The 27,903-nt window shown below is 27.3% G+C and overlaps 1 protein-coding gene across 1 annotated transcript; it reads left to right on the top strand.

The window, feature by feature from the left end:
• On the top strand, nucleotides 1-25,831 carry LOC145836694 (transient receptor potential cation channel subfamily M member-like 2). The gene is made up of 28 exons (XM_082944476.1): nucleotides 1-116; nucleotides 1,511-1,691; nucleotides 2,091-2,185; nucleotides 2,356-2,439; nucleotides 2,657-2,801; nucleotides 3,248-3,324; nucleotides 3,558-3,696; nucleotides 4,025-4,192; nucleotides 4,397-4,548; nucleotides 4,782-4,955; nucleotides 5,476-5,694; nucleotides 6,217-6,384; nucleotides 6,597-6,762; nucleotides 7,574-7,701; nucleotides 8,155-8,289; nucleotides 8,541-8,659; nucleotides 9,182-9,308; nucleotides 10,409-10,592; nucleotides 11,740-11,896; nucleotides 12,223-12,440; nucleotides 13,741-13,867; nucleotides 14,751-14,928; nucleotides 15,167-15,250; nucleotides 16,481-16,653; nucleotides 17,190-17,382; nucleotides 24,090-24,233; nucleotides 24,921-25,034; nucleotides 25,613-25,831. Exons 1-28 carry the CDS (start codon nucleotides 6-8, stop codon nucleotides 25,727-25,729), a joined length of 4,077 nt encoding a protein of 1,358 aa, XP_082800602.1. The 5' UTR covers nucleotides 1-5; the 3' UTR covers nucleotides 25,730-25,831.
• The last annotated feature ends 2,072 nt before the right edge of the window (nucleotides 25,832-27,903 follow it).

The following is a 27,903-nucleotide window of genomic DNA, read 5'->3' as shown; positions in this document are numbered from 1 at the left end:
TCCAAATGAAAGAAAGCTCAGCCTGGCCAAGTAACGTTCTGCTTGATGATGGAAATGTTACTGATGCATATGGTGAAATTGAATTCATTGGAACAAAGGATCAGACAATCTCAAAAGTTAGTTTTGTTAAAATTTTAAAGTTTTGCAACACTATCAAACTTTTAAACTTTTTATTTCTACAAACATTGATTATTTGTTGCATAAAAAAGGCATTGTTCCTTATATAATTTGTTTTTGTTACTTTTTAGTCTTTATTTTGAAGAATAGCTTATAAAATTGTTATTTTTTGACTTTGTATACAAAATTATTGACTAGAAGTTTATTGCTACTAAAGTAGGGTAAACAGGTAATCATAAACATACTAAAGTTGTGAAAACTGTTTAGAAGCCAACTTATTAAGCTATTTATTTAAATAAAATTATTGAGTATTTTTTAAATTTCTATTTAGTTTTACTAATTTTTATTTTATATATATAATTTTTTTAAGTGAAAATGTTTGTTCTGATTTTTTTTTGATTTTTTATAAGTACATTTCAAATAGTTTTTCAAAACAAAATATCATTTAGTTAGACTAAATTTTAATTAGCCTATTTTAATCAAGTACTGCCATTATAATAATAAACAAAAAAATCATTATTGTTAACTTTAAATATTTCCTAAATTAATAAAATTTGAACACAAAAATTTCTTTTTTAAAAGTTTTGTTGTCTTAGTTCAACTTAAAAAAATCAGTACCAATTGAATTTAACCTTTTGAATGATAGTTGTTGCAGAAACAGAACTAACATTGTTCGCTGTTTTAAGCTTAACAGTTTCTTATTTCTATTTTATTAAAGTATTCTTTGCTTTTAAAAACTTTTACTGCCAGTTAAAAAAATTATACAGATTTATTATTTTGTTAGTAGAATTGTTTTTATAAGTACAAACACAGCCATCAGCTTGAACAATAATTAAAATATCATAAGAAAGACAAGTATTTGTTTTAATACATTCTGTAATAACAACTAATTTGAGAACTGTAGTTGCTAAGCTAAAATCAAAAAAAAACAACATTACTAAATTATAAAATTTAGCAAATCTTTAAAAAAAAAAGATAAGTATATAATCAAATATAAGTATTTTAATAAACCTTTCCAGTTTAAGAGTGATTTTTTAATTTAGGTACCTCTGAAAAAATTAAAACAAACTTTTGAAAATCTCTGGTATCTAGTTCGTTAAATATATGTTTGTTTTGTTTTAGTAATCTAACTACTCTAACTTGATTACAAAAGACTAGTATGTTTATTTCTTCTTACTTTGATCAAAACACTAAGTTGTCTTACTATATTGACTAGAGTCATCATAGAAACTTGTTGTGTACATACACTAAAGTATATACTGTTTAAAGAATTATTTCTTAAATAACTATAAAGATTAAGCCTAGTAGTTTATAAATGTATAACTAAAATAATACATAAGAATAGAAATTACTTTTTTTTTTTTGCTAAATAATAAATTTAGAATACTTTTAGTTCATTAAAGTTGGGACCACCACACCGCCGGAGAAAGTTTTGCAGGTGATGACAAAACAGTGGAAAATGAAAATTCCAAACTTGATTATTTCCGTGACTGGAGGGGCTAAAAATTTCAAAATGAAGTCAAACCTCACAAAGATATTCAGAAAAAGTTTGATCAAAGCAGCTGAAAGCACAGGTTTAAACTACAAACTAAAAATAAATCTGTATAAACTTGTTTTTATTCTCAAGTTTCAGCTTATTTAGTTCAAATCTAAAACCTTTCTTAGTTTTAGAATATATTTTTTTAAATGACAATAGTTATTGTTTTTTTCCATCTTAATATATTTCTTATGTTTTTTATTTAAATCTATTTGTTGATTTTTTTTAAAATTATTGTAATTAATAATTAGTTAATTGAATAATAATCAGTCTTTTATTATTTTAAATTACTTACAAAAAAGCTTTATTTTTCATTAAAGTATGTACGAAAATAATAAAATTTTAGGATTGAAAAAAAAATTGTCTATTTGTAACAAACGTTTGTTCAATTATCACAAGTATATTACATCTAATTAAGCTAAATTGTTTCAATCAGGATCTTGGATAGTATCTGGTGGCACAAACACGGGAGTAATGCTCCATGTTGGCAAAGCTGTCAGGCAATACGCACATGTAACAAAAAACCAAAGTGTTAGCTACTAAATAGTTTTTAATAAACAAAAAAGTTTAATCTAAAAGTAGCATAGAAGTGTTTTATTAAGAACATGTTAGTAAAGTTTTGCTTTATTGATTTAAAATTTTAAATTTGATATATTCTAAAAAAATTAATATTATATCAACAAAAATACACTTAAACGCAGCTAGTAGCTTTAGGAATAGCAACTTGGGGAACACTTCACAATCGAGACCAACTCATCAAGCAGAACTTTCACAGAGCAAATCCTGTGAGCTATTTTATATATAACAAATTTAAGACTTTATACAGAATGTTAGTAATCTACAGTAAGTGAGCGATTCATTGCAGTTTTTTACAAACTATGCCAGGTTTTTTGCAGTATTGTTAAGTAGTATTGTTAAGCAGTATTGTTAATCTGATGTTTTTGAGTTACGAGAGTTTTTAACTTTGTTTCAAGTTTTTTTAACGATTATTTTTTTACATAGGTCTTGCAATACGAATTAAGTAAGCCTTCAAAAGGTCTAGCAGCTTTAGATAAGAACCACTCACACTTTATTCTGGTTGATGATGGTACAGAAAATGAATATGGCAAAGAAATTAAGTTCAGAGCGGCATTTGAAGCTTATCTCTGTTTGTTTATTTTTAATTATATAAAGCTTGTTTTGAGTGTTAACAACTTATAAGAAAATAAGTATGGGCTAATAAACTAGTCTTTACTTTAATTAACATTTTGACTAGATCATGCCTTATAATTTGAATTTTTTTTTAACTTGTTTTAAAGTCAAGGCATTTTTTAATAAAAATCGAACAGCTTAATGTACGAACTACAAATGTAATTTTATCGGGTATAAGAATTGTAGAATATAAATTATATAACTGATAATTGTTCTATTAAATTTGAAACTAATTAGTCAGACTACATTCAAATTTGATAAAGAGTATTTTTTAACATATAAATATCAGTTATTAATTAATAACCATATTTTATAATGTATTTACATTTTATATATATTATATTTATTTTAAATAATGTTAAATTTGCTTCTAAAAAAAAGTTTCAAACCATGATAATTTAGCACAACAAAAGTCCATTGGAGGTGTCCGTGTGTTGAATGTGTGCCTCATGGTACAGGGTGGCCCCAACTCGCTTGTGGTTGGTTTTACTCTCTTGTATTTTGTATATATTAAAAAGAAAAACAGACAATACGTTACTATTATTTTAAACTTGATGCTTCATGCACCAAGTTCTCCTCCACACATTTTATACAGATCAAATCAAAAAACAAATAAAACTCAATGTTCAATTAGACTTCTTTTTACTATCTATCGTTAGTACATACTCTGTTTTATAGATACATCAGTAAATAAAGTTTAATGTTCAACTAGACAGCGTACAATGCGCTGAAGCAGGACATACCAGTTGTGATAGTTGGTAATTCAGGCGGATGGGCCTCAGTGCTTCAGACTTGTTACTACAAAAATCCCACCGACTTGACTGAAGTTTACCTACGTAGCTTGCTGTCTGGTGAGATATTACACTGTTTGTAAGCTTAGTTGCTAAATAAAGCATAAGTAGTTTTCTCTATACAATAGTTTTATTATTTTTATTTTCCTAAGAAATGTTCAAACTAGTTATAATTAAGGTTTTGGTGGCTGAAATCTTTACTTATTATTTAACTGCTCAATTTTTTTGTTGTACAGAATGTTAAATTATGTTATTTGGTAGCTCATTATTCAAGCTCTGTATTTGTGAAACATTAAACTTCAAGCATGCTTTTTACGTAAAGTTGAGACTGATCTTTAAAAATAACTTTAAAAACTGTAATTCAACCTAAAAGTTATATTTTGTTCAGAACAAGGAATGCTGTCTGACAATTTGAAGCCGCAAGTTTTGTCAAGGTGGACGAATTTGACCAGAGAGTGCATAAAAATGAAGGACAACATAACCATATTCGAAACTGAATTCGATGAAGACTCGATCAAGAACTTGGACGTGGCAATTTTGAAGTCGTTGTTGACAAGTTTGTTTTTGTGTATGAGCATTGTAGAAATGAGAACATTTTGTATAGATTAAACTACATTATTTTTGTAGGCTGTCAAAATTCTACAGACGTTTTAAACATAAGTAAGGCAATTTTGAAATCGTTATTAAAAGATGCAAAAGTTAAAGCAACCTTATTTTAAGTGAGTAACTTAATTTTTTGTAAATAATTAAAATTGCACAGACGCTTCGAATATAAACAAGGTGGACGAGCAGTTGAAGCTGTGCATCGCGTGGAACAGATGCGACTTGGCGCGAAGCTACATTTTTGAAGACGATTCGTGGAACATAACTAAGGGCTCGTTGAAGTCTTTCTTCATAGAGTCCTTTGTAATGGTAATAGATCATATAGTTAACTATACAAAGTGCTACCAAAAATTATAATGTTCATAGTAAACTGACGCGATAGTAGTAAAAACCAAGTATAAATTTAACATTTTTTGTGTCAAATCTTTAATCGACATGTTAATTGTGTGGGGTGACAGTGATAGTAAAACTAAAAAAATATAATTTTAAACTTGTTTTGAATAAAATATTTAATCATCGTGATATTTATTTTGTCTTTTCAGAACAGTCATGAGTTTATAGACTTGTTTTTCGAATTTGGGTTCAATAGAAGATTAAGTAAAGATGAAATTTTAGACATTTATAGAAGTGTTATTGAAAACACTGATATGAACAGTTTATTGTCAAAACTAAGCGGATTTGAAAACGCAAACCACAGTGATTTCAGTTACAACGAAGTTTCAAAGTTAGTGAAATTTTTTTTTATTATAATTTAATATATAAAGCTTGTATTTGAACTTTTCTAATAGTTTTTTTAAATTTCAGGATTGCAAAAAGTTTGCTTGGACAGTCATTTATTTCAATTTATGAAACTTTTTATCCCAAAGAATTAAATAAAAGCAAAAACGTAAATTATTCTTCAAGAAGAAAGGTAAGGAGGTATTTATGTTTTTAAATTTTGAGCATTGGTAATAGTCTGAATGCTTTAATTCAAATACTTGTTTTAAACTTTAAACTATTTTTAAGTTGTTAAAACACTAATTGTAATGACAAAATACATAGAGTAGATTTACTGTTTAAAACACCGTTGTTTGAAACTTTTGTAAAAAAATTTAAAGTTTCTGTAATAGATAACAACATATAGAAAAATTAAAAGAATTTCTTTTTAGTGTCTTCCCAAAAGCATAGGGTAAAAATATATCACGTATAGTTTAAAAAAAGATCTATCTAAAATCAAAAGTTTGTTTTTTTTTGAAGCTCTTCAAACCGAGTTTCGAGGAACCAACCGAAGTATTTGTGACGTCACACTGTCGAACGTTCGACGGTATGAAGGAACTTTACTTTCTGTCGCTGCTGATGAACTGGAAGGAAATGTCGTACACGGTGTGGAAGGTGCTGAGGGACCAGCTGACCGCCTCCGTGGCCGGATTCAGGGTCTTGAAGGCGATCTCGAAAACGTCGTTCGTTGAAGACGAGGTTGGTTGAAATGATCGATTAGGGTTTGTACATGCTTGTTAAAATATATATATTATATAGTAAGTAATTATTATTTTATACTTTCTTACGTGGTTTTTAGCATTATAACTCTTTGAAAATTCTGATAAATAAAATAGAATTCTGGTTACAATAATATTTGATATTTCTTCAACTGAAAAATAATTAGCTACCAGCTAAAAATTATATCTAATTAGTCTAAAGTTATATTGCTTTTATGTCATTTTTACTGACAGTTTTTCACGATTTTATTGCTCTAAATCAGGGTTTCCCAAAGTGAGCCAAATGGCCCCCTTGGAGGGCCATGAGGTCATAATTTGAAACTTACACTAGATATTCTGGAGTTGTTGATAAATAGCAAAAAAAAAAAGTCTTAGGTGTTTTTATGTTAGTTTTTAAGTAATCTTGGTACAAGGGACCATAGCTTTTTTAATTTCTTTAAAGGGGGCCATTTGAAAAAATATTGGAAAACTTTGATCTAAGTGTTATAGTTTAACTTCACAGGCAGAGGTGCTGATCGCCCACATGGACATGTACCGATGCCTCACGCTGAGCTTGTTGGACGAGTGTTACAGTGACGACAGAAGCAAGACTTGTGACGTCATAACCAGGTGCGTGCCGGTGTGGGGACAGCTGACGTGCCTGCAGATGATGGTGGATTCAAGAGATGTAGTGAGTTGAAAAAAACTTGTTTGTATTCGTAATAATTACATGATTATATGATTAAATTACATTTTAAGATTGTTTGGGTGGAATAATTAAAACACTAATAAAAATTACTTTAATTTTGATACTTGTGACAGTAAAAGTAAAAAAATCGCTCAAACTGCAGTTGTCTACTTAAACGTTAACAAAGTTATGTGACAGTCAAAATGAATTTACAGGATTTAGTGTCGCACTCGTCAGTTCAGTACTTATTAAACGAGGTGTGGTTCGGAGGTATGAAGCAGGACACCAACTTGTTGAGGGTGGCAACTTGTTGCGCGATTCCCACACTCGTGCCATTGATCATCAAGTTTGAACCTGTGAAAGAGCAGGACAAGGTTGCTGGTACGTGTTTTACTACTCTAATGTTATAAGTTTAATTTTTAACTATAGTTGCAATTAATTAGATAAATCATAAATTTGTTCAAAAGACTGATGTGTTTAATGTTGAGAAATTACATAAGATTTTTCTAGGTTCCTTTTTACTTAAAATACTAAACTTTTAAAAAACACTTTGAGTTAAAGTACTTAGAAAAAACCTCTTCAAATGATACAGTATGCGACTTTTTTTTTAATCTGTTCACTTTAGTTTGAATATCATGAAAAATAAAATTAAAATGACGTAGGTTAGTACTTAATGAAGTACAAGCTATTTGATTTAATCGATAGCTGCAGTTTTAAGGCGTTAATTACAATTACTTTTTCTTTTTGACTTAAGAATCATTTTACACCTTTTTACATGTTGAACCGTACAATACCTTTATAAATATGCATTATAAGAAAATAAGACCGGAAAGCCATGTCTTAATAATAATTTTGTTTAAATTATAACGTTAAAGAGGTAATTTTACTTTTTAGATTTTAGTGAATGATTTTGTAACTCCTCCGTATGTATGATTATATATTTTCAACTATACTGCTTTTAAAGAGAATTAAAAACAAATTAAACTTAAACATTTTTGGGTTATTTTAAAACATTTTTATTTTTCTGCAGTGCTAGGTTTTACTAAACGTAAGATAATAAATATATCTTATGGTCTATAAATAGATTTATGTTTTATTTAATATGTATTACATACAGTGACTTGTAACAAAAGTCATAAACTAGGTTTTATAACGTTGTGATAAGCTTGTTTAGTGCAAATAAAACTTTTAGAGCCAGAGGTGGAAACAATTGAAAGTATTATTGAGGCAAATAAAAATGACTACACGTATCTTAAGCAAATAAAAATGTTTTACAAATCACCCGTGGTTTCCTTCGGAATGAACACGTTTTCATATTTGGTAAGTCTTTAACACCTTTATTATTGCATTTTTTGGCATTCAAGAAAATTTTATACATATTACTTTAATACACTATAAATTTTTCTATTGTTCTAAAAGTTTTTTATGGTATGTACGAAGATTTTTTTTAATGCATTAAAATACTGTTTTTTCTGTTTAAACTAACTTGGGTTTTCAAAATTTCTTATAGTTGATAATTTGTAATTTAACAAATAATAAACTTCACCGCACGACCAACAACAACAGCATCCGAAACCTCGTTTACGAAACCGGTCTCAGGTGCTGTTGTTGTTGGTCGTGTGGTGATGTTAATTTTTTATTGTTGATGGCGCGAAACATCTCAGCTTGTTTGTTGATGGCCGAAATAAATACTAGTTAAAACTTGATAATTTGCAAACAACTTACTAACCTTTTTACTTGTTATTGTTTACAACAGCTGTTTTTTGTTATTAGTTGTTCCTGCTGTTATTTTCAGTCGTGTTACTGTTTAACCTACCCACATCCACGTCTGCTATTGCAAATTTGACAACCTGGGAAATTGTTCTTTTTATTTGGGTTTGCTGCCTTGCTCTGGACGAAGTCAATGAGGTGTTTTGTTATGTTGAGTGTTATTGAAAAATAATTGATTTAAAAGTAGTAATAATATTGAATGTTGAAATTACTTGATTCTATTATACTTTTGTCAAAAATTACTTTTACTTATTGAAAGTCTGCTCTAAAAGCTTTTGTTAAAAAATTGTAAAGTTGTTTTATTAGTATTATATGTACTTGTACTTACACTCATTTTAAAAAATTTTATTTACTGTTTAGTTTTTTTTTATGGTGTTTAAAAATATTAGTTTGCTGCAAGGAAAAGAGACAAGCATATTATCAAGCGTTTTGCGATGTGGTTTGGAAATATATGGAACATGTTAGATTTGATGGGACTTTGTGTTTACACAGCTGGTTTTATTTTAAGGTTTATAAAATGGTGTACATATATAAAATTTGAATAATATACTACATTTAATATACTTTTCATTACATTTTAGCCTGATCTGCATGAAAATATAAAATGTATGTGAACCTACAAAATTATTATAAAATTCTGTCTTTTTTATTTTTAGATAAATTTCAAAAGGTTATTAAATTATTTACTGTTAGTTTAGTTTTTCTTGATACATTATTTGGTATTTTCTTATTATTTATAAACACATAAATTGTCAATTAATAAACTAAGTAATTATCAATTCAAATTAAATCAAGCACTGCAAAAAGTTCCAGTGGTTTTTATTTTTTCGTAAATATTTTTAATCTTAGAAATTTTTGTTACTACTAACTAGTTATAATAATTATATTTTTTAGATACTAGTTACACCTATTTTTTACTTAACTTGAAATAAAAACTTAGCTTTGGTTGTTAATGTCATCAAATATCGAAAGTTGAAACAGCTTGGCAAACAACTTTCGATCTCACTTGAACTTCATCAATAATTGACAGGTTTTACTCAATGAGCTGGTCGCGCATACTGCTGAGCATGGCATTCGTCGTGTATTGCGTCCGCTTGCTCCAAATATTCACCATTCACCGACTGCTAGGACCTAAGATCATCATGGTCGGAAAAATGGTACACAAGTTTTTTGTTATTTTAACATAAAAAAAAACTTTGTGCAACCATTGCAACTGAAGTTCTTGGCGTTTAAAATTTTCTACGAAATTCAAGCAAATTCTTATAGTGTTTTGAATTATGAAAAAAAAAAAGTACTCTAAAAGATATGAAAACATAAACTTTGATAATAGCCACTTCTGTTTTTGTGTTTATTTTTTCTAGAACAATTGTTTTAAATTTTTAGATAAAACTGTTTTTTGTTGTAGAAAGTTATGTCTTAATCTTTAGTAATTAAAGCTCTTTTCTATAGTGTGTAATTTTATTGCATATTTTTTGTATGTCTTCTACAATTAAGTTAGCTTAGATTTTTGACGTAAAGTTTTCCAACATAGTGTTTATTTACTTAATTAAGATATTTTTTTTACATAAAAACTAAATAATAAAAAGTTATTTCATGTTTTAGATGACATTAAACTAAATAGCAAATCATTCGCTAATAAAAACATACTATAATAATACTATAATTTTCCGTAAACTTATTAAGTGTATTTTCAATTAAATTTGGACTTTAGTTTACAAAACTGGATGGTGTATTGTTATTTATATAAAAAAGTTGTTTTATTTTTTCAAAATTTTTTGTGTATAAAACCATTTAAACCTAATAGTACTAGAAATAATTAGAATAGATATGCTAAATAATCTAGGTTGCAGAAAAACTTTACTTTCTTAAAAAACCTGCAAAGTTTTATTAAAGTCTTAAATTCACTGCCATAAGCCATTAAACTTTTTTCTGTTAACTTTTAAGTATTTACTAAACTAACTATATATTTTTGTAGTCAAATGAATATGTAAAAACTATATTTTAATTTTATTTTATTTTACACTTAGATATACTTTTTTCTAAACTTTTGTATACTTTAAGAACTTTTAAAAATTAGTTGCATTAAAAGTTACTCAAAAATATAGTATCTTGTTTTTCAATAATTAAGTAGTTTAAAAAGAAAAGGTAACAAGTTTATAAACTCATTCAAATTATTTTTATATTATTGAATTATATTCGTTTTCATTAAAATTAAGTTCCACGAATAAAAAACCTAAAACGTGCTTCTTGTTTGCAGGTAAAAGACATGATATTCTTCATGTTCATTCTTCTGGTGTTCCTGATAGCTTACGGTGTGGTCAGGCAGTCTCTTTTATACCCTGATGAAAACAGAATCGGCACGAACGTGATCGGAGTGTTCAACAAGCCCTATTGGAATCTTTACGGAGAACTTTTTCTGGAAGAAATAGATTACAACCCAAGTTGGTTTGTTTATGAAATACTACCTCCATATCATAAACATGTTGTCTTCAACTTTAAAAATATTTTTTAAAGTTTTTCTTATAAAATAATTGGCATAAGTTTTTTTTTTGATAATATTAAAAGAACATATCGTTTATTTTTCAAAAGTTAAGCTATTAATATTTAAAGCTTTGAATTATTAAGTGTCAAGTTGTCAATTTTTCATTACTCAAATTTTATTCATTTATTTCAATGTCTGAATGAAGTACCATGTGCAACTTTTAATTAACTAAAATTGAATTTTTTACTTCCTACGAATTCTTTGAAATTTATTATAATCTGTTTCCTTGTCGTGTCTAGTCATTCTATAACTGCAGAAAAATTATAAGCTCACGTAAGAATTTTCTCAATATAGCTCTTTGATTCTTTTTTTTTCAATTTATTCATTCAATTATCATCAGGGACAAAATTTAAACAGTGCATAATAGAACAAACTTATATACTTAACTAATTTTGTAAAATAATTCTGTTTATTATTTTTTTTTTGTATTTTAGGTATAATTCTAATCACTAGCCTACAAAATTTTCAAAGTATCTAAATTTAGTTCTGTTTCGTGCCGCTTTTCTGTTGTGTTTCCTGATGATAATTTATAAATAAGCAATCGAATTATTCTTAAAACGTTAGCACACAAAGTTTATAGCGAGAGTTTCTATAAACTTGAACAAACTAAACTTTTCAATGGTGTGCTGAAAAATTAATTGATACTTGGAATAATTAGATTGTTTTTTATCTGATGCCAGTGAAAAGAAAATAAAAACTTTGACTGTGTCTTGGACAGATTTAAGAATTATAAACAAAAAGCTTATTCTGATGATAATTGAAAAATATATATTTGAAAAAAAAACGGTTTTGTTTTTATTTAGTACAAAAATAAAAAACTGATATTTAAACTAAAAAAATATTTGATTTTAACCAGTCTTGTTCTATGTATTTTAAACTTACTCGTTATAAGTTTAAACTTTACAACAAATTATCTACGCCTCTTTAAAGTCTAGAAACCTAAATAAAAAACGATTTGGAGCCAACATGTATGCATATAATATAATCAATTAAAACTAAAACTTTTCATTAATTGGAATTTATTCTCAAACATTTTGTTTTCACAGATTCAGACGACTTATCCTGTTCCACAGTTGAAAGTGACATCATAACGGGAGGCTCAGACAGGTGTCCACAAGTGCAATCAGCAGTGCCGGTTTTTTCCGCCATTTATTTGCTGTTCGCCAATGTTCTGCTGCTCAACTTGCTCATAGCCATGTTCACGTTAGTTTTAATACATAAATTTTATTTTTGATTATGTAAACATTTTATAATTTTATAAAGAACTTCATGGTTTTATAAAGTTAAATCGATTAACTTTTCTATTTATTTACTTGCTTAACTTTCGTTTAGTTTTTTTCTGAATAGAAACAGTCATTATAAAATTAGAGCAGTATTTTAAAGTCTTTTGTAATAGAAATGAGTATTTAAAGATAATTTATTTTGATGAACCTGTTTAACAGCATTATAACTTTTTAAGTTTACAGTACAACTAAAAAACTTTAATTATTGCAGACTATCAATAATTATGTTTAATCATTCATTTCCAGCTACTCGTTCGACAACCTGGTAGACAACTCGGATAAAATTTGGAAGCTTCAGCTGTTCGAGCTCATTGAAGAGTATTATTACAAGCCGTTCCTGTGCACCCCATTGAGCGTCATCAACCACGTGATCAGCTTCATGAAGTTCCTGTCAGAACCGCTGTGGAAGAACAAGAGAGTTGGAAGCTCGAGCAGATTGAGTAGAGTGATACACGACACATTCAGTTTGTTTTGTTGCTGATAAATGTAATGCTCATTGTTTTTTTAGTTAAATTAGTTTGATTAATTTTTTTAATTAACTTTTTGTAAGTGAAATCACGGCTTATTTACTGATAGATATACTGTTTTTATTTTAAATTCATTGTTTTTTAAAAGAAATAATTTTTTTGCTCATTACTGTAAACTACTTAACATACTATATAAAAACAATTGAATTCATACAAATAAGTGTGGTCTTAATAATATAAAAATATTACTTTGTCCAAAATTAAAACGCGTTTTTGATGAGCAATTATCATTTATTTTAAGGTACTGTTTATACAATTTTTTACTCTAACTTAAGCTAGCTAAATTGCTTTAAACTTTGATTTTTAAGCTTAAATAAAAGTTTAATGAATTTGAATAACAAAGGGTTGATCATACCAATTCGATCATCAGATCACAAACTCTCGGTAGACTGAGACCGGTTTCGTCCTTATTAGGACTCATCAGTCAGTCACAACCAAAAAACTTGTAACCGTCAATCTACTAACGGTTTATCATGCTTTCACATGAAACAACCATTTACTGGCAATGATCAGTGAGGTCAGCAATGTCTTTTGCCGTGCAAAGTTTAAGACATTGTTCACTAGGCAAGACATCTGGTACGATCGTATTAAGTACGATCAACAAAAACATTGGCGAAAGTCTGCAGAGCAGAAGCTTCGACTTTCTTTTGCCGCGAGACAAGCTCAAGTTTAACAAAGAGTTGATTATGCAAATTCGATCATCTAGCTCTCGGTAGACTGAGACCAGTTTCGTCCTTATTAGGACTCATCAGACAGTCACTGATCATTGCCAGCAAATGGTTGCTTCATGTGAAAGCATGGTAAACCGTTTGTAGATTGACGACTACAAGATTTTCAGTTATGACTGACTGAAGAAAATAATATTAAAAACAGTTCTAATTTATACACACTGTTTTTAAATATTATAAGATAAAAATTATACTGTATGTCTTAAATACTTTTGATTTGTTTTACTTTTTTGATTAACTAAATATACTAGAAGTAATAATAACATATTTTGTAGATCTTTAAATTTTATAAAACAGATGGAATACTTAGAAAAGTAGCTAAGAATTAATTTAAACATTTAATACAGATGCTATAAAAAATACTTTGATTTTATATTTTACTTTAAACCTCTCGACATTGACTAATGTTTGATTACGCAAACTAAAAAAACGTTTTTTTTTTGCTAGTTGTTACTATTTAAGTGAAAATTAGACTGTTCCATTGAAACTCAACTACTAACTTTTTAAAGAAAGAAACATTTCAAATGATAATCATCAGAAACTCAACCTTTGGATAAAATGGAGAGTGGAGAGCTCGTTAATAACTGAAGCTAATAAAGGAAATGCGGCAATAAAAGTTGAAAAAATTACTGAGAGGTAGGTATAAAGTCACATTTATTAGATTTTTTATTGAATACTTTCAGTGTTCTAATTTTTTATAGTTAATATTTAGAAAACTTGTAATAATGTAGAAATTTTAAAAATAAAACATCAACTTGTTTTTTTTATTTAGTCAAGTACGTTAGCAAACAGTCATTTTTCTTTGATATAAAAATTTAAGTTTGCTAATTAAGTTCAAAAAAACGTTGTTCGAGTATATGAATTCTATTTTAACTGCCACTGTCAAAAAATCAATATACTGTTAAAATAGATTTAATATAAAAACGAATGTTTATAAAGTGCATCCTATAAAAATTTAATATTCACAATTTAGTTTGTGTTAATAGTTTTATATAGTTTTTAATTGTATAAATAGACAAATGCTTATTGGAATGTTAAATTTTTAGTGGATTAAAATAAGCTAATACTTGTTATTTTGAAATATTTATGTTATAAACATATATTATTGAAAACTATTAATGATTTACAAGATAAATTGATTAAATAATGTAAAACTAAATTAATAACTGTACTACTAAGGTGTATCTATCAGCTTTGTTGTCTAGAATCTAGATCACTGATTTAAAATACTTGTTAAGCTAGAACTTTAAAGCTAATATTGTCATATATTATTTTTTACTGGTTTAGAATTTATTTTTATATGTTGCACATTTTTGTAATTTTAAATACCATTACACCTTCCTTTAAACACTTTTTGCTTAAACGTCCAGGATATATTTTATTTTTCAATTATGTTATAATTTCTACGATATTTAAACTTTACTTTTTAAATGTTTTATTTGTAGTAGCAATCTTTGCATAGGTTCTACAATTCTCTTTTTTTGTAATTCATAACAACATTTTGTTATCTTTTATACAGGATCGACAACTTGGCGGAATCGGTGGAGGCTCTCACGGGCAGCTTGAAGAACCAGAAACAGATCAAGAGGAAAGTCAAATCCCTGGAGCAGACCATGGTTGCGATGAACGAGGCCCTCCAGTGGATAATCACCGCATTGAACGACAACTCCACCCACCCCAAGTTGCACGATGATGAGGTATTTTGTTACTTATTTATTACTAATAATTTTATTAATTTATATCAACAATTACACCCTTTTCAAGCTGAATAATGACGAGGTTTATTATTGTATTTTATTTTTTATCATTTTATTTTTTCATTTTAAAACTTTTTTTATAGTTTAACGACAACTCCAGCCACCTCAAGCTTTATAATGACGAAGTTTATTACTACTTTTATTAATCATCTTATATTATAACTTAAATCATTATTAGGTGCACGTAAAATCGAGGCAGAGCCCTTATCCGAACAGTGAGGTCGTCCGGTTCCAAGTTGAACCGCATCTGGTTTCGTGGACGGTTGGTTTGAGTTATATATATAAAATCAAAAACTGAAATAATGATAACTATTGCACTTTGAAGGATATAACAGTTTGTTGTTGGTATGATGAGTGGTTGAGAACAGTTTAGATTTTTACAGTTAAGTTGAAACGTTTATAATTAAGGTTTTAAATAAATGCTTAGAGCGCCCATGACTATTAGTATGACCGATTTATTTTTTGCATGTATTTATGTTTTGATGTTTTTTTTATTGAAAGCGAAAGGGCAAATAGTTAAACATAAACTTATGTATTTGTAACTTTAGTTCAAGCTGTCGTGTTTTTGCTTACAATAGATTGAAGTGTTTAACAACCTACAACAACAATAAATGTTAAAAACATCATTCAGTGTTTTAGTTTCTATGTTTACTTTAAACACATTTCTACTAAAGTTTATAGTTTTTCTTGGAAGTTTTTTGGAGTTTACCCTATAATTTTTAAAGAAACTTGATAAGGTACTAAAATGGTTATTTTAGACTTGTAATAAATGATAATGTTTGTAAGTGCTTAGTTTCCATAACTATATCAAGTTGAACATTAGTGTTATTTATTAGGATGTACAAATAAAATATGTAGAGGCAATACCTTATAATTTTTATTTAACTGAAATTAAAGGGTTTTTGTACATAAATAATAATCTTTAATATAATATTTTCTTTTTTAAATAGAAAACTTATGTGGATTTTAAAACAGAAAATAGTTGATAAGTTTTTTTTGTATTTATTGATTTTCCCTCTGTCTTGAGTTTAGTTTATGAGAGAAATAAATTTTAAAAGGCCGCTATATTTCTGAAAATAAGTTGTTACAATAAAAACTTAAAAAATCAATATGAAATTAAACTATTGAGAAAATAAAAAGTTTCGAAAGTCTACTAATAAGTTTTGCGCATATTCAAATGTATACAAGGAAGTAATAAGCAAATATACTGGCATGAGATGTTTGTATCTTAAAGTGTTTTTTTATTTAAAATGCATAAACGCAAAATTTACAAATTCGCCACTATTTAAATGTTTTTTTATTGAAAGTTTATTTACTCTAATTTTAATTTTGCTTAAACGACTTGACAAATATTAAAATATAAATAAAAAAATGTTTTTTTATTATCAATATGCCAAAATTAAATCAAAACCAAAAAAAATTTGAAGCATTTATTATTGTTTTTATGGATACCTGAAGTAAAAAAGTTATAGCATTTTTTTTTTTACTTCAGGTTCCCTACCCAGAGTACGACCCGCCTGATCACACAGACCGGATCGTACTGTCCCATCCCGAGTGGGCCGACCCCGGTATCGATGGCAACCGTTTCCACTTTAATAGCTTGGACGGAGATGTTGATAGGACGAGCCACCTGGGAAAGTACCAGATTGTTGGGGGGTTCCCCAGGTTTCTTGTAATAATTATTTGCGTATTAATGTTTCCGATTGGAGGTAAACTTCAAGACACGGTTACTTCAACTAGTTTTCTTTATTAAAATAATCGTTTTTTTTTTTCTTTACAGTAACGAAGTTTTTGTTATATATAAATTAGTATCATAACTAGTTGGCAGTTTAGACTCTATAAAACTCCATAAAATTAAAGTTGAATAGTATATTTTTAAATGCGCGTTCTTAAGTTTTCTCAACAAAAAACAACTTAAAAAGTCAGGTTTTCGTACCTGGCAATTACAAATAAGTTATATCTTTTAACATAAATTTTTATTTGTTCTTAAATTAGTTTTTTTATTTAAAAAATAAAAAATTAACCAATCATTTTTAACAAAGTATTTACAAATAAGGAATCTTTATACATAAACTACTATAAATTACAAAAAATGTGTACTTTTAATGTTTTTATACGTAGGTGAATTAGAATGTAAACATAAACATCTGAATTTTGCATATTTTACCACAAATAGATCTTAAATTGAACTTTTGCCACAGAAACCCACGGGGAAGGACCGGACTGAAAGGCAGGGGGTTGCTGGGCAGGTACGGACCAAACCACGCGGCCGACCCCATAGTGACCAGGTGGAAAATGGACGAGTTCGGAAATTTTGTGTTGGTTGACGAAAAGAAAGTGTTGGAGTTCATCGCAGTGAAGAGAAATGACACCGGCGATTGGGCCATACCCGGGGTGAGAGATTTTTTTTTTGTATTTTAAAAAGTTTTACATATAAAACCCTTATGGATAAAAATTATTTTTAAATACATATGTTTTTTTTTCTGTAAGTTTAGGGTTTTTCTAATAAAATTTTGAACCTTTTTTTTTTAAGCTATATTGCTGTAAAGTTGAACTTGTTTCACAAATATAATTTAAAGAAATGTAGTGTAAGTAATTTCAACAACTTCAGTTTTGATTATTGAATTTGAAGCTTGGCCTTATTTTATAAACAAACTTCATATTAAAATTATTTTATTGCTCAAAAGTTATTTATGAACCAAATCAACTTCATTAAAACGAGTGAAACGATAAGTTTCTATGTTTTAATTGCGTTTTTTTTTTGTTTATAAACAAATGAAAGTTATTTTAACTAGCTAATTAAATTTTTCGGAACAAGTTATAAACTTCATAACATTAGCTTTTAGCTCTAAATTTTTTTAACTTTTTATTTAGCTTTTTTTTAACTTTTAGCTCTAAATATAAAAATCGTGTTTAAATTATTGATTTTTTTTGACAGTTACGAAATTTGCGTCAAATAGAATTCAAAAATGTTTATTACTAACTATTTTGTAAGTTTTTTGTGATTAAAGCATTTCTATACATAAAACAAGTCTTTTTCAACAACACAAATATATTTCAACAATTTTCTTCAGTGTGATTACAATTGTAACAAGGTAAAACAAATTTTAAACTTATATAGCCTTTTTAATTATATGAGAAGTTATCAATCAATTAGTAAAAAAAAACCCTAAACTATAACAAAAAATTAAAAACAACAAGGAAAACATAATAAACTGTAACATTTAAAACAAAACAAAACTAGTCTAATTTAAACAAGGATAATGAGTAATCAAACTCTCTTTGTTTGCATAATTCTGGCTTGTCTAAGTGAATATAAATAGCTTCTATTTTAATTAAATCAAAAATGTTCGTGCAACTTCTTAAAACTTTGAACTTTGTCTCACTGTAATTATTACCACATTTCGGATTTTTTACTAAGTGCTCTGAAATTGATGATCTTTTTGTTGCATTTAAGGTTGCAATACTCATTTTCTTCGGTTGATTTTTGATATGGTCTTTCACGCACTTAGGTACGTGCTCTTTTATTCTTGTTTCTAAATGCCTAGATGTTTGTCCTATATAGCTGTTTGCGCAACAGCATTTATACGTGTATACCACGCAACTTTTGTGTTTGTAGGATATTAGATCTTTACCTCTAGGATTTAGGATAGCAGCAGATGTAAAAATTACTCTTGGTTTAGAAGCATGGTAAACTTTTTCTGTCATATTCTTGATATCTCTTTCAACTTGTTTTGATTTTTCACCCACATAGGGCAAAATTAATAGAACAGGACATTTCTCTGGTCCATAAGGTTTTGTGTACTTTAGTCTTTTCAATTCAGTTTTGAATACCTTATCAATCAACGGATTAGGGTATCCGTTCTTTATTAGTAATTCTTTTATAACCTTAAGTTCATTCTGAAATACTTCTGGCGAACATATTTTATTTGCTCTATGAAATAGGGTTTTAATCAAACCAATTTTTCTTCTTTTACTGCAATATGATTGAAAATTAAGGTATTGACCAGTAAATGGTTTTCTGAAAATAGACGTTATGAAATTATTATCCTTTCTTTTGATTAAAACATCTAAAAATGATATTTGATCATTTTCTTCATTTTCTTTTGTAAATTTAATAGCACTATGCAAAGAGTTCAACCTCTCAAACAATAAATTACTAACTTTTACACTATCACTGATAACAAAACAATCATCCACATATCTCATGTACTTGCAATTTGAATCGAATTCTGGTAGAACTTTGTATTCAAGATAGCCCATAAATATGTTTGCCAATGTAGGTCCTAATGGGGAACCCATGGCAATACCATCAATTTGTCGGTATAATATATTATTAAAACTGAATTCAACTTCTTCTGTTGCGAGTCTCATTAGTCGAACAAAATTACTTCTTTTCAGAGTCGGATTTTCAAGGTTATATAACATTTCTGCACAAATATCTATCACTTCATTTAAAGGTACACTTGTAAAAAGACTTTTTACATCAAAAGAACAAAGAAACGTGTCTTTAGCTCCCTGGAGTTTTAAGTCATCTACAAACTTGAAAGAGTCTTTTACAATATATCTAGAAAAATACTTCAACACAGGATCCAAAAGACTATTTAAGTATCTTGCCAATTCATGTTGTGGAGATCTTATCATAGAAAGTATAGGCCTCAGAGGTATATCCACTTTGTGTAATTTTGGTAAACCATATAAACGAGGTCTTATGGAACCTACCGGTCTAATTAAATTATAATGTTCTTGAGAAAGTTCATTTTTATCCACCAAATCTTTTAATATTTGAATAATTTTCTTTTCCAACTTAACTATAGTTAGCTTATCTCCTACAGGACCTATTTTCAAAAACTTCTTCTCATCATTAATTATGTTCAACATTTTAGAATTATAGTCCTCTTTATTAAGAATTACGATTCCTGAACCTTTGTCAGGTTTGGTAATGACAATATGTTCATTACTTTTAATCTTAGTCAGGCTACTTATGATTTCTTTTGAATTAATTACAGAACTATGTTCTGGCTTAAGTTTGCAAAAGTTGTGTGCAACTGAGACTAAGTTTGCTTTCAAAGCAACTTCATCCTGTTTTGAACTTGGCTGGAGTTTTAAAAGTTGATTTAAATATTTCTCAAATCCTAAATAAGTAGCAACTTGATCAACCTTTTTTGCTGGGAGTGAAAAATTCATTCCATAGCTTAACGCAGTCAAGTCTTTTTCATCAAATTTTTGAGAAGATAAGTTTTTGACACTTTGCTTGGTGAAGTTTCCAAATTTAAGTTCTACCAGTCTGTTTAGGTTCTTTTTGTTTTTTGTCAAATACTTCTCTTGCTGCTTTTTAGTAATATTTTCAGAATAACTAATAAATTCATTAAAATGTTCTTCTTTTAACTTTATTTTTAAACTATTTTTAATACTAACTGCAGAGTCTTTTAAGTTAATTAACCTCTCTTCAATTTTTCTGATTTCCAACTTTAGAAAAATCTTTTCAACTTTGTAGCTGTATTTTAATCTACTTTTGTAGATTCTAGCAATAATCCACTTAGGACAAACCAATTTATTCAAACATTCCTTTAGAAAATTATTTAACAGTTCATTTCTTTTCACTTTACATTCTGTTGATATAAGCTTATTACCCAGCTTAACAGTTGTCAGACAATAACTACTTTTTAAAATTTTAAACATATGTCTGCTAATTTTAATTTCTATACATAAAACAAGTCTTTTTCAACAACACAAATATATTTCAACAATTTTCTTCAGTGTGATTACAATTGTAACAAGGTAAAACAAATTTTAAACTTATATAGCCTTTTTAATTATATGAGAAATTATCAATCAATTAGTAAAAAAAAACCCTAAACTATAACAAAAAATTAAAAACAACAAGGAAAACATAATAAACTGTAACATTTAAAACAAAACAAAACTAGTCTAATTTAAACAAGGATAATGAGTAATCAAATTGATTACTCATTATCCTTGTTTAAATTAGACTAGTTTTGTTTTGTTTTAAATGTTACAGTTTATTATGTTTTCCTTGTTGTTTTTAATTTTTTGTTATAGTTTAGGGTTTTTTTTTACTAATTGATTGATAATTTCTCATATAATTAAAAAGGCTATATAAGTTTAAAATTTGTTTTACCTTGTTACAATTGTAATCACACTGAAGAAAATTGTTGAAATATATTTGTGTTGTTGAAAAAGACTTGTTTTATGTATAGAAATTAAAATTAGCAGACATATGTTTAAAATTTTAAAAAGTAGTTATTGTCTGACAACTGTTAAGCTGGGTAATAAGCTTATATCAACAGAATGTAAAGTGAAAAGAAATGAACTGTTAAATAATTTTCTAAAGGAATGTTTGAATAAATTGGTTTGTCCTAAGTGGATTATTGCTAGAATCTACAAAAGTAGATTAAAATACAGCTACAAAGTTGAAAAGATTTTTCTAAAGTTGGAAATCAGAAAAATTGAAGAGAGGTTAATTAACTTAAAAGACTCTGCAGTTAGTATTAAAAATAGTTTAAAAATAAAGTTAAAAGAAGAACATTTTAATGAATTTATTAGTTATTCTGAAAATATTACTAAAAAGCAGCAAGAGAAGTATTTGACAAAAAACAAAAAGAACCTAAACAGACTGGTAGAACTTAAATTTGGAAACTTCACCAAGCAAAGTGTCAAAAACTTATCTTCTCAAAAATTTGATGAAAAAGACTTGACTGCGTTAAGCTATGGAATGAATTTTTCACTCCCAGCAAAAAAGGTTGATCAAGTTGCTACTTATTTAGGATTTGAGAAATATTTAAATCAACTTTTAAAACTCCAGCCAAGTTCAAAACAGGATGAAGTTGCTTTGAAAGCAAACTTAGTCTCAGTTGCACACAACTTTTGCAAACTTAAGCCAGAACATAGTTCTGTAATTAATTCAAAAGAAATCATAAGTAGCCTGACTAAGATTAAAAGTAATGAACATATTGTCATTACCAAACCTGACAAAGGTTCAGGAATCGTAATTCTTAATAAAGAGGACTATAATTCTAAAATGTTGAACATAATTAATGATGAGAAGAAGTTTTTGAAAATAGGTCCTGTAGGAGATAAGCTAACTATAGTTAAGTTGGAAAAGAAAATTATTCAAATATTAAAAGATTTGGTGGATAAAAATGAACTTTCTCAAGAACATTATAATTTAATTAGACCGGTAGGTTCCATAAGACCTCGTTTATATGGTTTACCAAAATTACACAAAGTGGATATACCTCTGAGGCCTATACTTTCTATGATAAGATCTCCACAACATGAATTGGCAAGATACTTAAATAGTCTTTTGGATCCTGTGTTGAAGTATTTTTCTAGATATATTGTAAAAGACTCTTTCAAGTTTGTAGATGACTTAAAACTCCAGGGAGCTAAAGACACGTTTCTTTGTTCTTTTGATGTAAAAAGTCTTTTTACAAGTGTACCTTTAAATGAAGTGATAGATATTTGTGCAGAAATGTTATATAACCTTGAAAATCCGACTCTGAAAAGAAGTAATTTTGTTCGACTAATGAGACTCGCAACAGAAGAAGTTGAATTCAGTTTTAATAATATATTATACCGACAAATTGATGGTATTGCCATGGGTTCCCCATTAGGACCTACATTGGCAAACATATTTATGGGCTATCTTGAATACAAAGTTCTACCAGAATTCGATTCAAATTGCAAGTACATGAGATATGTGGATGATTGTTTTGTTATCAGTGATAGTGTAAAAGTTAGTAATTTATTGTTTGAGAGGTTGAACTCTTTGCATAGTGCTATTAAATTTACAAAAGAAAATGAAGAAAATGATCAAATATCATTTTTAGATGTTTTAATCAAAAGAAAGGATAATAATTTCATAACGTCTATTTTCAGAAAACCATTTACTGGTCAATACCTTAATTTTCAATCATATTGCAGTAAAAGAAGAAAAATTGGTTTGATTAAAACCCTATTTCATAGAGCAAATAAAATATGTTCGCCAGAAGTATTTCAGAATGAACTTAAGGTTATAAAAGAATTACTAATAAAGAACGGATACCCTAATCCGTTGATTGATAAGGTATTCAAAACTGAATTGAAAAGACTAAAGTACACAAAACCTTATGGACCAGAGAAATGTCCTGTTCTATTAATTTTGCCCTATGTGGGTGAAAAATCAAAACAAGTTGAAAGAGATATCAAGAATATGACAGAAAAAGTTTACCATGCTTCTAAACCAAGAGTAATTTTTACATCTGCTGCTATCCTAAATCCTAGAGGTAAAGATCTAATATCCTACAAACACAAAAGTTGCGTGGTATACAAGTATAAATGCTGTTGCGCAAACAGCTATATAGGACAAACATCTAGGCATTTAGAAACAAGAATAAAAGAGCACGTACCTAAGTGCGTGAAAGACCATATCAAAAATCAACCGAAGAAAATGAGTATTGCAACCTTAAATGCAACAAAAAGATCATCAATTTCAGAGCACTTAGTAAAAAATCCTAAATGTGGTAATAATTACAGTGAGACAAAGTTCAAAGTTTTAAGAAGTTGCACGAACATTTTTGATTTAATTAAAATAGAAGCTATTTATATTCACTTAGACAAGCCAGAATTATGCAAACAAAGAGAGTTTGATTACTCATTATCCTTGTTTAAATTAGACTAGTTTTGTTTTGTTTTAAATGTTACAGTTTATTATGTTTTCCTTGTTGTTTTTAATTTTTTGTTATAGTTTAGGGTTTTTTTTTACTAATTGATTGATAATTTCTCATATAATTAAAAAGGCTATATAAGTTTAAAATTTGTTTTACCTTGTTACAATTGTAATCACACTGAAGAAAATTGTTGAAATATATTTGTGTTGTTGAAAAAGACTTGTTTTATGTATAGAAATTAAAATTAGCAGACATATGTTTAAAATTAAAGCATTTCTAATTTTAAAAACTGCAATTACAAATTTTATTAAATTTTTTTACTAATGAACTTGTTCATAAAAAATGCTATAGGCGAAAGTTTTAATTTAGATTCAAGCTAACCAATTTTTAAAGCGCTTTTGTTTAAGTTTTAAAAATAATAATTTTAAGGGGATGGTCGACCCAGGGGAAAGATTTACAAAAACTCTGAAAAGAGAATTTTTAGAAGAAGTTGAGCTTAACTTTGAAAGTGAAGAAGACAAAGAATCAATAAAAAACAAAATCGATGATTTTCTTAAATTCGACGGAGTTGAAGTTTGAATATTTTTTACGATTAAAGTTTAAGAATTTATTCAATGATATATTGTTTTGTAAAATAGCAAAAAAAAAGTTTGATAGTTTTATTTAACATTTTATTATCTACCAATCTTTTGAAACTCATCTAAATTATTAGCAAAACAATACCGAATATTAAAAGCTCTGGTAAAGCATATTAAAGTGTTAATGAGTTGTTTGTTTAGTGGGCTGGTATTTAATTAAGTGTTTGCTTAAAAGTAAATTTCAGTTTAGTTTAATAAATACCTTCAACCAGTCATTACTAATTTGCACATGCTTTTAGACATTTTTGTTAAAGCAAAATAACTCAAGATTATTTAATGTTTCTTAGTTTATTTACTTTGTAAATGTTTTTTTTTAATTGTATTTTTTATTAATATAAACTCCTATATACTTCTAAACTTATACTTATTGATTAAATATTTAAAAAAAAAAAATTGCATAGCAGCAATTTTTTTTTTAGATCTACTGTTTTAGAGCAGAATCTGTCAAAGTTTTAAAAAAATATCATTCTGTAATTTTTTAGTCTTGATTTCGTTTATTTTATTAGCTTATAATCAACCGTAATTATAAAATTAAAGCTGCATACAGATTTTATGCAGAATTTATTGTGTAATAAAACCGCTTACATGTGTGTTTCAATACAAAGTGAATTAAATCCAACAGGTATTCCGTGGCTATTGTGACGATTACAGAAATACTGATTGTTCGTGGATTGAAACGGTTGTGATGAACTTTCACGACGAAAATAACGAAATCTTTCAAAATGTCAAGCTTCAGGTTTTTTTTAATATTTTTTCAGTAAATAACGAGCTTGGTGTTGTTTTACAAGTTTATTTAAAATATTAAAAATAAAACTCCTTATAGTTGTCGTGTTTGTACTAAAATACAAAAATTACAAATTGGTTACTGTATTAAGCTTGGCTAATTTAACTTATATATAAATATTGTAAAACTGAACGCATACTAAAGTAAGTGCATACCAAAAACAATTTATTCAGTAAACAATAATACAAGTACATTTTAATTTTAAATTAAATACGCAGTTACTTTGTATGGTGATAAAAAACTGAACTTAGCTTAAATTTAAATAGATTATAAATCATTAAACTTTGCTTATATTTTTAATTAAAATTTTAACGGTAAATTTTATATTCAAGATTACTTCAAGTAAGCTAATAAAACTTTGGTCAAATTGAAAGTTTAAAGAGCTTCAGATAGTTATTACTGGTTGTGTTACCACTGTGAAACTGTAGTTTTGCAATAAATTTAAATCACTAGTAAATGGATAATTTTACATTATTTATCTTATATAATTTATGAAAACTGATTAAAATGAAAAATATTTATTTTTATAGCCAGGAGACGAGTCCCGGAAAGTTAAATGGAAGCGAATTGACAAAAAGTTAAAACTTTTCGCAAGTCACTCTACTTTTCTTGAAATGGTCGCCAAAAGACATGATGCTCATTTTTGAAGTGTTCACTTTTCAAATTTTATTTATTTTTTCTTTTTGTTTTAACCTCAATTATGTCACTGTACTAAGGGCGTAATCTCTATGTTATTTGCAAGTCCGTTACAAGTTATTGTTTAATAATCATTGCTTTAGTTTTTAATCATTTCATTTTACTTAGAAGTACGTATAGTATTTTTATTTTTAATCCTTAGAACCTTTATTTAATATTTAGTTTTTAATTACTCGCTACTTTTATAACACCACATCTTTTTATTATATTTAAACCTATTAAAAAAACTAAAGTTTCAAATCTTTAATTTAAAGATTGATTCTAACATTTGCATTTAAAAACACAAGTAAAGTGTTGAAATTTTTATGCAAATATTTCGGATAACATTTAACTGTTTTAAATTATTTGCACTACTTAGTAAACTGTTATCAAAGGTTTTCAAAAAACCATTAAAAATGTTATAGTCATACAAAAGCTGATTTTTATTAGTTTAATAATTTGAATTTAAAACGAAGAAAGCTGTAAGAATATAAAATATTTGTACATCTGTATCACTTGTACAATAACTGACAAATTATTAGAATTGCATTAAAATTTACAAACTTATTTGTCCTATAAAACCTTTTAAAGTGACTAGATTGCTTTTGACTGGTCTGATCATATATATCTGGATTTTTATTCATTTCTATGTATAGTTATTCTTTTTTTATTTTTATATAAAGAAATAAATAATCTTTTATATACAATTAAAAACATCTTGTAGTTTACTTGAAATAATAATTTTGTATATATAAATCTTACATTATTTGTTTAACTTGTATGTATTTTTTTGCGTTTATATTAGTTTTACGACATTTTAACTAGGCTACGTCCTTGAAAATTTACAACTAGTAATATTTGAAATAAAAAAAATTAAGTTTTTTCAGTATGGATCAAAATTTATTTGGTCTTTAATATAGTTATATACACTTATTGACTGCAATTGAGAACAAGAAGAAAATTTACTTAAAAGTATACTTAAAATACAATATTAGAATTTTAATTTTTTTTAAGTTTTATTTTAGTTTATAAATACTAATGATTTTATCATACTAAATACATTTTGAAGTTATTGTTTTGTACTGGAAATATGCAAAATTTTAGTTTATTTGTAGTATAATAAAAAGTTTTTTTTTTTTACAGTATTTTTCATTTAATGGCTGTGTAATAAGATTTCAATTATGCAATTTCTGTTTTGTGACAATAAAAAGCGTAGTTATTAACTAGCTGTCGGTAAAAACTATCAAAGTTGTATTGAATAAAAATATATTAGTCAATTGATTAAAACTTTATATTTTCATAAAGAACTAGCAATTTGTTACTTATCTGTTGGTTTTTCGTGTAAACAAAAAAGGGTACCTTCTCACCATTCACCACTTAAATAGAGTGGAACAAAATTATAGTTGGAAACCATAAACCTTGATATTATAAAACTTAAACTCGTTCTAGATCTAGTCTAAAACTTTCTTCGATATCTAAATGGATTTATTTAACTCTATACCAAGTTACAATAAACTATTATGTTTATTAATATTATCAGTTGTATTTTTGTCAGGCCAACTGAGAGTTAAAATTATTTTTTTGCTCTAAGTTTCTTTTACATTAATCTGTACAAGCTGTGAAATGATTTGTATCTATCTAAAATTCGATAAGAAAGTACAGTACTATAAAAAAAAACACTGTATATACCACTATGATTAGCATACTTTTTATTATCTCAATATATAGATCATTGGTTACCAGGCTGATCAAGGTCTGTGCCCCCGAATCGCAAAATAAAAAATCTATATACCTTAATGTGCTCTTCATCAAGAACTTCTAGTGTAAGTTTTAGAATTAGCCTTAAGAACATTTTTTGATCTTCATCGAGAATTCCAGAATATCTAATGTAAGTATTAAGTTTTAGAATAGTTTGTTATGTTCCATATAATGACCAAATAAAGTTATTTTGACAATTTCTCGTTTATTGACGTTCAGTTTAATCAACTTTGTTGTAGAAAAGGGGTGAATAACATAAGTCATATAAAACCTGCTTTGAAACTAACTTTTAATGATAGAAGTTTGTACTAAACAAATAAAATGAAAAATTGTTGAATAAAACTTTCAAGTAAGGTTCAAACAATAATGTTTAAAATCCGGTCTAAAC

This window comes from Thalia democratica, chromosome 5 (genome assembly GCF_965202585.1).
Source record: "Thalia democratica chromosome 5, ktThaDemo2.hap1.1, whole genome shotgun sequence".
In the NCBI taxonomy this organism is placed as follows: Eukaryota; Metazoa; Chordata; class Thaliacea; order Salpida; family Salpidae; genus Thalia; species Thalia democratica.
The sequence above is the reverse complement of the archived record's forward strand: the minus strand, read 5'-3'. Positions and strand labels throughout refer to the sequence as shown.

Bases quoted from the DNA above. Each gene is read 5' to 3' on its own strand.
- LOC145836694 (XM_082944476.1), top strand. From the start codon at position 6: ATGAAAGAAAGCTCAGCCTGGCCAAGTAACGTTCTGCTTGATGATGGA. The intron at 1,692-2,090 runs GTTTAAACTACA...TGTTTCAATCAG, and splicing joins CAAAGCAGCTGAAAGCACAG to GATCTTGGATAGTATCTGGT. The intron at 7,702-8,154 runs GTAAGTCTTTAA...TTTTGTTATTAG, and splicing joins TGAACACGTTTTCATATTTG to TTGTTCCTGCTGTTATTTTC.